Genomic DNA, 11,742 nt, shown 5'->3' with positions numbered 1-11,742 from the left:
TGAAAATTGCGCTATAGTGCCGATTTGTGTCTCCAACCGGGACTATACGTTAAGACCCCTTTAGTGTCGGTTTATGACACAAACCAGGACTATAGGTTAGACCTTTAGTGCCGGTTTGTGTCACAAACCGGCACTAAAGGGGCTCGTGGGGCCCTGGCCTGCCACCACCCCTTTAGTACCGGTTCGTGGCATGATCCGGTACTAAAGGTTCAACACAAACCGACACTAATGCATAGCCGTTCGAACCGGCACTAATGGTCACATTAGTGCCGGTTCAGTTACAACATAGAAAATGACAACATAGAAGACTCTCTATCATGAAGATCATGGTGCTACTTTAAAGCACAAGTGTGGAAAAAGGATATTAACATTGCCCCTTCTCTCTTTTCTCTCTTTTTCTTGATTGGCTTCTTGGCCCCTTTTTTATTGGCTTCTTCGGCCTCCCTTTTTTTTATTTCCTCACATGAGACAATTTTCTAATAATGATGATCATCACACTTTTATTTACTTACAACTCAAGAATTACAACTCGATACTTAAAACAGAATATGACTCTATATGAATGCCTTCGACGGTGTACCGGGATGTGCAATGACTCAAGAGTGACATGTATAAAAATGCATAGCCCTTTTTCTACTAGTGTAGTATATGAAAATGACAACATAGAAGACTCTCTATCATGAAGATCATGGTGCTACTTTGAAGCACAAGTGTGGAAAAAGGATATTAACATTGCCCCTTCTCTCTTTTCTCTCTTTTTCTTGATTGGCTTCTTGGCCCCTTTTTTATTGGCTTCTTCGGCCTCCCTTTTTTTTATTTCCTCACATGAGACAATTTTCTAATAATGATGATCATCACACTTTTATTTACTTACAACTCAAGAATTACAACTCGATACTTAAAACAGAATATGACTCTATATGAATGCCTTCGACGGTGTACCGGGATGTGCAATGACTCAAGAGTGACATGTATAAAAATTATGAGAGGTGGCTTTGCCATAAATACGATGTCAACTACATGATCATGCAAAGCAATATGACAATGATGTAACATGTCATAATAAAACGGAACGGTGAAAAGTTGCATGACAATATATCTCGGAATGGCTATGGAAATGCCATAATAGGTAGGTATGGTGACTGTTTTGAGGAAGGTGTATGGTACCGACAAAAGTTGCACGGTACTAGAGAGGCTAGGAATGGTGAAAGGGTGAGAGTGCATATAATCCATGGACTCAACATTAGTCATAAAGAACTCATATACTTATTGCAAAAGTCTATTAGCTATCGAAACAAAGTACTACCCGCATGCTCCTAGGGGGATAGATTGGTAGGAAAAGATAATCGCTCGTCCCCGACTGTCACTCCTAAGAAAGACAATCAATAAATAAAGCATGCTCCAACTTCGGTACATATGGGGAACAATAGGAAAAGAAGCCATGGCCGCCACCTGATTCAACGGCGGGTGAGCCCTAGATCGCCCCTTCTGCCCCTAATATGGAGAACAAGACATGTCTCCTGTTGCGGGTTAGAGTTGCTATCAGCTCCCAACGACTTTTATGCTCTGACACCGTCGTGTAGAACAGTGGCTGATCCTCCAAAAAAGGCAAATCTTTTTTATCGAGTACTTGTAGTCTATATAATCCTATGGGACGATAAACTGTCATATTTTTTTATGATTATCTTTATTATTTTGGTGTTTGTTGTACTGCCATGACCTGTGCAGAAAAGAAAAGAAATGTATAGGTATCTAGGAGTGGAGTGGCTCCTTGGTTGGTGAAATTCGAAATTTCAAAATTCAAGCACGCAAAGAAAGAGGGAGCCTTTTGGCCCGTGCTCTGCTGTACAGTACAGCTAGGAGCACAGGTGTCGATCGTCAACTGGCGCGCCGTCCGTATCCACCCTCTGCTGCACCGCACCGCACTACCGCCCTCTTTCCATTACGACGAGACCTACCTACCCCTCTAGGCGTCGTCTCTCTGCCAAGGCTCCCGCTTCCCTGTGGGCCCGCAGTGTCATGACAGGTCCATAGCTGTGCTGGTAATAATAATAAAAAAACGTACGACAGACTGACCCCGAGCGGAGCGGAGTTCCCCCAGGCCAAAAACCCCAACCCGGGCTCCGGCGCGGAGGCTTCTAGGAGAAGGAAACACGGGCGAGGGAGGACGCTGGGGCTGCTCTTCTCCAGCGAGCGGGCGAGCGGGCGAGCGAGCGAGCGGGCGAGCCACGCAGGCGCCGCGACCTCTCGCCTGATCGCCTCTAGGGTTCGGCGCTCTGCGGCGCCGCCGCCGCCGCCGCCGCGGAGGAGGCAGGGGCCGGCCGTGCAGGACAGCGGGGGCGAGCTCGCCAGTCCTCATCAGCTTTCAAGACCTGAAGCCACCTAAGGTGAGGATCTGGCCGGGGGCCGCGCGCGCTCTGCTTCTGAATTTGTCGCCTTCCGTTTCTCGTCAGGATACATGCTCACGTGTCACGGTTGGCTCGGCTCCTTGTTGGAGGAGTAACATTATCAGGACCTGTTACTGCTCTTTATTTATATCATCATTGCCAAATGAATGTATGCTTGCTTGAATCCCCGTACGTAGGTTAGGTTAGGTTTGGTAGACAGCAACGACACCTATCATTTCTGTGCGTGTGCGTGGGGATTTCCATGTTGCTTTCATCCATGTCTAAATTAAAGATGATTAATCACACTTCACGGCATTAATTGTGATTGTGCTGCCTGCTTAATAACTGGTAACGATCGAGAATATCTCTGATACCATGCTCGACCTTACTACCTTACTCTAGTTCAACAAATTCAGTAGCTTTTTCTTGGTTGGTCCCAGTCTTGTACTACATTCCAAGGAGCTTTCTTCTCGTGGGGGCTTAGTTCCTCTTACTGGATTGTCAATCGTTTCTGACTACTTTGCACCTTCTGAAACATGAGGTTATCTTCAAAGCATCCATGATGGTGGGTTTCACAGCTGTAGAGCTCCGAGAAATGATGGACAAGCAGAATAACATTCGTAATGTGTCTGTTATTGCTCATATGAACCACGGTATGTGCTAGCAGGCTCAAGTTTTCTTCACGCAGAATATCTGGCTTGATGCTCCATAACTTGTGTTGATAATATGTCAGTTTTGTATTCTGGATCGCTGTATATACAAGTATGCGGTGTTGTGCAATTTACTTCCATATAAGGTTATGTATGTTTGTCTAGCAATTTTCTTAACTCTTTGTTTTTTTTCCATTTGTACCTGCTTATTAATCCCCGAAATTTCCTGAGATATATGTGCTGTTTTTCAATTGTCGCCTCTAATTGTGCAATTCTGATGTTGTGTATCTAGTTCAATAGTAATGAGCGCACTGATACAGTTTTATTTACTCATCGCAGGCAAGTCTACCCTTACAAAATCTCTTGTGGCAGCTGCTGGGATTATTAGACATGAAGCTGATGTTGAAGTTCCCATGACTGATACTCACGCGGATGTAGCAGAGCCTGGTAGATCCGTCAGGTCTGCTGGAACCTCTCTTTTGTATGAGATGAACAAGGAATTGCTCAAGGCTCACAAAGGTGAAAGAGATGGGGACAAATACCTGATCAACCTTATTGATTCACCTGGGCATGTCGATTTTTCTTCAGAAGTCACAACAGCTCTTCGTGTTACTGATGGCGCTATGTTGGTAATTGATGCCATCGAGGGTGTCTGTGTGCAAACTGAAGCTGTGCTCTCTCAAGCCCTTACTGAGATGGTTAAACCTGTCCTTTGTCTAAACAAGATGGACAAATTATTCTCTGGGTTTCAAGTTGAAGATGCTCAACCTGAATTTACAGATGAGCAAGCCTATCAGATTGTCAACAATGTAATTGAGAATGTCAATGACCTTATGACAGCATATGGAGGTCCCCGCTTTCAGGATGTCCAATTCTACCCCGAGAAGGGAAATGTGGCTTTCTCTGTTGGCTTACATGGTTGGGCTTTTACACTTGCTGGTTTTGCAAAGAAGTATGCCCCTATGTTTGGAATGACAGAAGCTGATATGGTTAAGAAGCTTTGGGGTGACAATTTTTATGACCACACCACAAAAAAATGGACCAGTGTGGACACTGGCTCCAAATCCTGTAAAAGAGGATTTGCCTTTTGCTGCCAAGAAATCAAGAAAGTCATCAAAGTCTGCATTAATAACCAGAAAGATGAATTGGGGCGAATGTTGCAGAAGGTTGGGGTGAACTTGAGGGATGATGAGAAGGACCTAACAGGTGTGGCTCTTGTGAAGTGTGTCATGCAAACTTGGCTCCCAGCCAGTACTGCTCTGCTTGAGATGATGATCTGCCACCTCCCCTCTCCGTTAGAAGCACAGAAATATCGCGTGGAGAACCTGTATGAGGGCCCCCTTGATGATAAATACGCAGAAGCTATTAAAAAATGTGACCCTGAAGGTCCTCTTATGCTGTACGTTTCCAAGATGGTCCCAGCATCTGATGTGGGCAGATTTTTCGCGTTCGGTCGTGTCTTCTCCGGAAGGATTGCAGCTGGCATGAAGGTCCGGGTCATGGGGCCTTCCTATGTCCCCGGCATGGAAACTGATTTGTGCGTGGAGTCTGTCCAGCGTACCATTATATGGATGGGAAAGAAGCAATGTGACGTTCCGGATGTTCCTTGTGGTAACACTGTTGGTTTGATTGGTCTGGATGCATGCATAACAAAGAGTGCTACCCTGACAAGCGAGAAGGAGGTTGTTGCACGCCCAATCAGAGCGATGAAGCTCTCTGTATGCCCTCTGATGTTTGTTACAGTTAACTGCAAGGTTCCGACCGATGTTTCCAAACTTGTACAAGGTTTGAAGCGTCTGGCGATGTCTGACCCCGTGGTTCTGTGCAGCCAGGTAGAGCCTGGTACCTATACGGTTGCTGGAGTGGGAGAACTTCATCTGGAAATTTGCTTGAAAGATCTACAGGAAAACTTTATGGATGGTGTTGAAGTTGCTGTTTCCAGTCCGCCTGTTGTTTCCTTCCGTGAGACTGTCCGCAAGTCTTGTGATCCTGTTGAGAAAAAGTTCAGAAACAATCAAATCCGATACAGCTTGTCTTTGGTAGCCCGCCCCTTGGATGAAGAAGTAGTCGAGGCTATTGAGGATGGTCGCTTGGGTCCACGTACTGACCATGCGGTACGATCTGAGATCCTTGCTAAGCATGGTTGGGATAAGGATCTTGGCGATAAGATTTGGTGCTTTGGTCCTGATGTTGTTGGCGCCAATGTGATTGTTAATAGGTGCAAGGTAATACAGAATCTGGAGTTAGCGAAGAAAGTTATCGTGGCTGGCTTCGAGGTGGTGGCAAAAGAAGGCGCATTGGCAAAAGAAAGGATGCATGGCATATGCTTTGAGGTTCATAATGTTAATATACATGCTGATGAAGCATTGAGACATACAACTGCTCAGCTCAATGAGATGGTTAGGACAGCACTTATTGAGTCTCAGCTCGCTGCCAAGCCAAGGCTTCTCGAACCCACCTACATTGTGGCGATCCAGTGCCCTAAGAGTGCCCTCAGCACTATCTACGGAATTCTCCACCAGAGGAATGGTTCTGTGTATGAGGAGTTTGTGAGAGAAGGCACGATGCTACACATCCTGAAGGCTTACGTTCCAGTTTATGATTCCTTTGGCCTCTGCAAGGCAATCAGTACTGCAACATCTAAGCTGGTCACCCCGCAGTGTATTTTTGGATATTGGAGCGACATGTGCTCTGATCCTTTCCAGGCAAATGCGCCAGCTGGGCAAATGGTCTTGGATATCCGCAAGAGGAAGAAGATGGGCAGGCCCTCTTTCCAGAAGTAGCTCTGGCTTTCCTTGCTTCAGTGTATGTTGTTGTTATCTGACATCTTCCGAGGTATGTTATCTACTAATTGATGTTGAATTACTTAATATTGCTCCTGGATATGGTATTAATACTTTTGATATGATACTCGTGGTTCTTTGATGCCGTAATGTATGCTGAGGTTTAGCAACATGCTGAAATTTGTATCTTCAGGTCAAGCAGGCACAATTTTCTTGTAGATATGCCTGCCTAGCTTAGATTTTGAGCTGCAAGTAAACACATAATCCTAGTTAGCTTTGTCGCAGAATTTGTTTGGGAGATACATATCTCCTGATTTGGTGGCGACTTCAAGGGATTTTGCAGGTTCTTTATGCAAAGCAGGGGAATCAATAGCCAGATCAGTTTTTTTCTTTCTCTTGTTTGGACTTCATACTCTGTTAGGAACTTTGATTTTTTTGTTGCACTGAACCAAATAGAGAAATGCATATAGTTTTGTCCTGATTTAGCTTCAGATAATGTCAGAAAAACAAATTGGTCTTGTTCTACCGCAGATGTTCCATTTATCATGATTAGATTGCACATGTTCAAATTATCATGTTCCTTTGGACATTTGATTGATGAAATGATGTTGATGCCACAATGCTCACATGCCTTGCGTTTTCCCCGCCCAAGCATGCAATCCCTTGAGATAAAGCATGACTGGTAGTTCCAGTCACAGATGTGCACTAGCAAACTGTTTAGTGTTACTGCTCGAAGCCGACTTTGCTGGTAGAGCAAGGCAGCTTGGTTGGTTAGTGAGGCCGGCAGCTTTCTGTTGTTCATCTAGTACTAGAGGTCACTGTGAAAAACAGTGTCCAGCCTGCTGTGTTTGTGCACACTTTCTTCAGTGCACGCAGTTATATTTTGTGGTGCATTGCAGCTCATCTATAGTATGTGATATGATGTCGTGTCTGATTCGGATTCTGTGGTTTCCCCCTTGCAGTGTGTTCTTCTCCTTGCTAGTATGCAGTGCTGGGTTCGCTTCACTTGATCGATCGTCAACGACATCTATCACCCCTGAAGGAAGGGGCTGCTGCTCCCCCTAGCTAGGTAGGTCTAATGGTAGCGAGTTTTGAGAAGAAACTTTCATACTGAGCTGAACTGTTTAGCGTCGTCGCTGCCTCAAGTGTTAAGAAGGAACTTAATTGGTGTCAATGTACCTGATGTCGCGTCGCTGCTCAGCAAGTGCTGGCTGTAGAGGATTTTGCTGCTCTACATCTCCTTCCTTATCGACTGCCCTACTTTTTGCTGAATACTAGTAACATGCCATGTGGCAAACCCGCTTATATTCATCGTTGCTGTGCAAGTGCTAGCTGTAGAGGATTTTGCATGCTGCTCTACATCTCCTGATGGACTGCCCTAGTTTTTGCTGAATGTTTGGTTCCGATTTTCGCCAGTCATGCCATGTACTAGAACTGATCTCAGTGGATGGTGTCTGTCTGTAGTGTCTACTCTTCCTTCGATCGCGGTCGCATCCACCCACCGTCCAATATGCTTCAAGATGCGTGCTTAGCTCCTACGTGTCTTGCTTTTTCTGCACACCCCTGTTTTTTTTTCATTCTAGTTTTCTCTCCCCACCTTCACAAAATTGGACAAAACTTTTTCTTTTCATCAAGTTTTGATTGCTCATCACGGGATGACATGTAGTAAACGGGAGAAAACTTATACTAAAATGTTTGACTGCAGCCCACAGATATTTGAATAGTTCTTGTTTATTTTCATAAAATTTAGGTCACATATATCCAAATGATTTCAAGCAGAATTTAAGCACATTTTTAGAGAAGAAATCACGTTCCAAAAAAGGACCTGGGTTTTATAAAAGCTTGATATGTCTACCCGGGAAACCGGTTCACAAGAGTGTGATAGCAATGGGGGCAGCTATTTCGCGTGGCTAGGCTTGGCTGGTCGATTCGATCCAGTTTTTATTTCATTTTTAGCACTTTCCCTTTTTGGCAACTTTTGAACAAATGTGTGTCTAACTTGCACAGAAATGCAGACCCGACCTTTGTGATTTCAACTTTTTTTGGAAATTAAAACTTGATGTTTTAGGAAATCAATCTTCTTTTAAAAGTTCCAACTTGTGGAAAGTTGCAGAGAAATGAGGGCTGAAAACTTTGAAATCTTGCATTTTCTGAAACTTGAGAGATCCAAAGTTTTCAGAATGTAACCTTTCGAAAACCTTCCAGCATAGAAGAGGTGAGAGAGTAGAACATTTGAAATTTGAAATATCATAATTTGTGAACATTTCGTAAGACAGAACCACATGGGGGAAAATATGAGAGAAATAAAAACCAAACCACATGCACAATATAGAAGAGGTGAGAGAGTAGAACAGGGGAACCCAGTGCGTGGGCCCCATAACGTGCGCTATATCGAATAGCAAATTACTCCATGACGGGATTAACGGCACGGAATTAAGCAAGATTACAGTCCATCTCCAGCCGTGTTGCAACCTCTTATTGGCACTTGTTCGTGAAAGCCTGCCCAAGATTTCAAACACTTTTCAACATAATCTCGCACAAACGTTCCAACAATTATTATTTTTATTTTATTCTTTTTGCCGGTGAACGTTCCAACAATTATACATTTCGCGCCATTTGTTTTCCAGAAGAAAAAAAAAGGAATCCGTATGGTTTCAGAACTGGTTCAGTAAAAAAAAAAATCGGTTTGCTTCAGCCGTGTGGAGGTGGAGGAGCCCGCGGTCACGCCGGCGCTGGAGCGCGGCAAGGCGAGGCGATCGAGGGGTCACGTTGTCGTCGTGCTGCGGGAGGCGAGCGCCCTGTTTGAGCTGCACGCGGGGGACAATGGGGGCACCGTGCATGGCCGTGGCACTCCGATGATCTCCGGTGGCAGAACAGCTGAACAAGAAGAGCCACGACGTCGTGGGAGAGGCCTGGGCGACGCGCAGGGGAGGAGGGAAAGGTGTGGGAGGAGCGCATGCACGAAGGAGCGGCCACTCGCGGCACCGTTGACGCAGCCTCGTCAACGGTTTATGGTTTACGGTTTCAGGCGAAAAAATAACAGCTAGTTTACGGTTTTGGGCAAAAAAACGCCTCGACCAGACACCATATCGGCGCGCGAACTGTAATTTTTTTTACGGGGCGCGGAAAGACTTCGCCCTCAATCTTTAGATTCACGGGGCGGGAGGCCGACCCGAGCTCGACCCCTATCAGTTGCGTGATTTGGTGGGAGGGACATTTCCGCGCGGCTCTTCCCGCTTCCCTCTCCCTCCGCCTCAACCACCTCCCTCCGCTCGCCCCGGAGCACCTTCCCCGGCGTCCCTTCACCCGCATGGAAGCCTCTCAGCCGTCGGTCGTCACCGCGGACGCCATCCACGCGCCACCCCTTTCGGCAGATCTCGTTGGCGGACATGTCGCGCCCATCGCCGTTCAAGGCTGCACCGCGCCACCCCGCAAGCGGCAAGGCAAAGTCATCGTCCAGGGTGGCGCTCCCGCCGGGCCCGCCTGGAGGGCACTCCCGCCCACCCGCCTAGCCGCCTCCGATGCGACTTCAGTCCTGCAACCGCCGGCGAAGAAGGGGAAGGCTTCCAGTGTGAAACACAAGCAGCTTGCGGGGAGAGCTAACCCGCCAACACCTCCCCCAGTTGCTCCGGCAAGAGCTGCCCCGAGCATTCCCGTCGATGGCACAGTTGTTGCCCCCGAGGTGTTCGACGGAATGGGCGCAAGGAATGATTCTTCGATCTCTCGCACTTCTTTCATTTGAGTTCATTCCGCTTGTACGTGACATGTCGAGCACAATTGTAGTGCTGGTATCCATCCTGCGAAGGTCGACTTCGTGCAAATCTTGGACGACAACACCGTCGACATCGATCAATCACCGATTGGTGAGTACGGCTACAACGAGATGGATGGTGGCATGCACGGTCACGGGGAAGAAGATGATGTGGAGGAGGTTGAGGAGGGGGTGTACGACCAAGCACAAGCAAAACACGCATGATCGAAGAACTACGCTCCATTGGAAGATAGAATTTTGATCAAGGCTTGGGAGTCGGTGTCTCTTGATGCGTGCACCGGCACCAACCAAACCGCGAAGCGATATTGGCAAAGGATCGAGGTTCAATTCTTCTGCATGATGGCAAAGTATGCCAATCGGACGCCAGGCACCTTTCGGTCTCTTCAAGGTCTTTGGGACGTTATCAAGCCGTTGGGCTGCTTGCTGGACGCAAGTGCGCAATGCACCTCTAAGTGGTGTCGTCGAAGCCGACTATGTGAGTTCGATTTTATGTCCCAAGCATAAATCTTTTGTACAACTCAGAGCGGTTGCACAATTTGACATTGTTTCCATTTTGTAGGACAAAATTGCGCAAGAAAAGTACAAGGACATGGAAGCTTTAATGAAAAAGTCATTTCAACTAGAGCATTGTTGGAAACTTCTCAAAGATAGCGAGAAGTGGAAGGTGATTGAGAAAGAATCCCCATCGAAGAGAGGTGCCCTCACCAAGATTGATGATGATGATGATGATGATGATGATGATGATGCCGACGATGACCCAAGAAACAAGAACAAGCCCGATGGAAACAAGAAGACCAAAGGCAAGATCAAGAAGGAAACGGAGGCAGCAAGCTTGTGGGAGAAGCTAGATGACATGGTCAAGTCCAATGAGCTATTGGTCATCAAGATATTGGAGGAAAAAAAAGAGTTAGCCGAGAAGAAGGCTCAAGAGAAGTAAGAGAAATGGCAACTACTCAAGGAGGAGATTGACCTCAAGGCCGCCATTGAGGAGAGAATTGCCAAGGCTGCGGAGGACAAAGCCATGGCCAAGCTCCTTCAAGAGGAGAATAAGATCATGATGATGAACCGAAATGAGATGGACGATGTCACCAAAGAATGGCATGACATGGCAAGGTTGGAGATCTTGGAGAGGAGGAGGCTAGCCGGAAGAGGCCATGCGGTGCCAAGGTTCGGTGGTTCGGCAAGTGGTGGCAATGGTGGTGGTGAAGATATCATCTTGTGATGATGATGATGATGATGATGAAGTGATGCCGGATGCGATGTCTTTTGGGTTGTGGCGCAAAAACTATGTTGCAAGGCCGCCAAAACTATGTGGTGGTGGGAAGATCATGTTTGAATTCTTGGCATTTTTATGTTTTATTTGTTGAAAATCACGGTCAATTTATTTGTGTGCATTTATGGTTTGAGGGCCGAAATCGAAAGCGCGCAGAATAGAGCCCGCAAACCCAAATGGTAAAAGAGAATATCCCTTCCGCCGCAACCAATTTTAGCCATTATAACGCGATTTTCTCGACAATTATTCCACTTATACGGGTGGTGGTTTTAAGGGTCTGATAAAGATGCTCTAAGATAGAAGAGGTAAGAGAGTAGAACAGGGGAACCCCGTGCGTGGGCCCATAACGTGCACTATATTGACTAGCAAATTACTCCATGGCGAGATTAACAACACGAAAACAAAATTACAGTCCATTTCCAGCCGTGTCGCAACCTCTTATTGGCGCTTGTTCGTGAAAGCCTATCCAAGATTTTTTTTTCTCGAGAAATTTTCAATCTATTCATTTTCAATCATGGCAGTACAAAGAACAACAAAGATCAAACGTGTGAACATCAAAACAAAGATGAACGAAGACCAGATCCAAATAGATCCACCGAAGACCAGCACAGAACGAAACCCGCGAGTTTCGACGGAGATAAACCTCCACACGCCCTTCAATGATGCTAGACGAACCATCGGGACGGGAGGAGAATGTGGGAGATATTATTCCTACTAATTAACATCGCTGCTGCCACACAGCCCCAACCAAGACGCTTAATCTAATCAGGAGAACAGGGTCCCTCCGCCAGCGGGGGGCCGAGATCCTCCGCACCTCCATGGGCTAGAGGCCATTAGAGATGGCGCCGACGAGAGGAGAAGAGCTTTTCTTGTGGAG

At 46.4% G+C, this 11,742-nt stretch overlaps 1 protein-coding gene across 1 annotated transcript; it reads left to right on the top strand.

The window, feature by feature from the left end:
* Nucleotides 1–2,087: 2,087 nt before the first annotated feature.
* On the top strand, nt 2,088–7,179 carry LOC119359201 (elongation factor 2-like). The gene is made up of 4 exons (XM_037625502.1): nt 2,088–2,387; nt 2,929–3,040; nt 3,377–5,872; nt 6,783–7,179. Exons 2-3 carry the CDS (start codon nt 2,947–2,949, stop codon nt 5,818–5,820), a joined length of 2,538 nt encoding a protein of 845 aa, XP_037481399.1. The 5' UTR covers nt 2,088–2,387; nt 2,929–2,946; the 3' UTR covers nt 5,821–5,872; nt 6,783–7,179.
* Nucleotides 7,180–11,742: the final 4,563 nt, after the last annotated feature.

This window comes from Triticum dicoccoides, chromosome 1A (assembly GCF_002162155.2).
Source record: "Triticum dicoccoides isolate Atlit2015 ecotype Zavitan chromosome 1A, WEW_v2.0, whole genome shotgun sequence".
Classification (NCBI taxonomy): domain Eukaryota; kingdom Viridiplantae; phylum Streptophyta; class Magnoliopsida; order Poales; family Poaceae; genus Triticum; species Triticum dicoccoides.
Note: the sequence above shows the minus strand (reverse complement) of the source record. Positions and strands in the feature narration are given on the sequence as shown.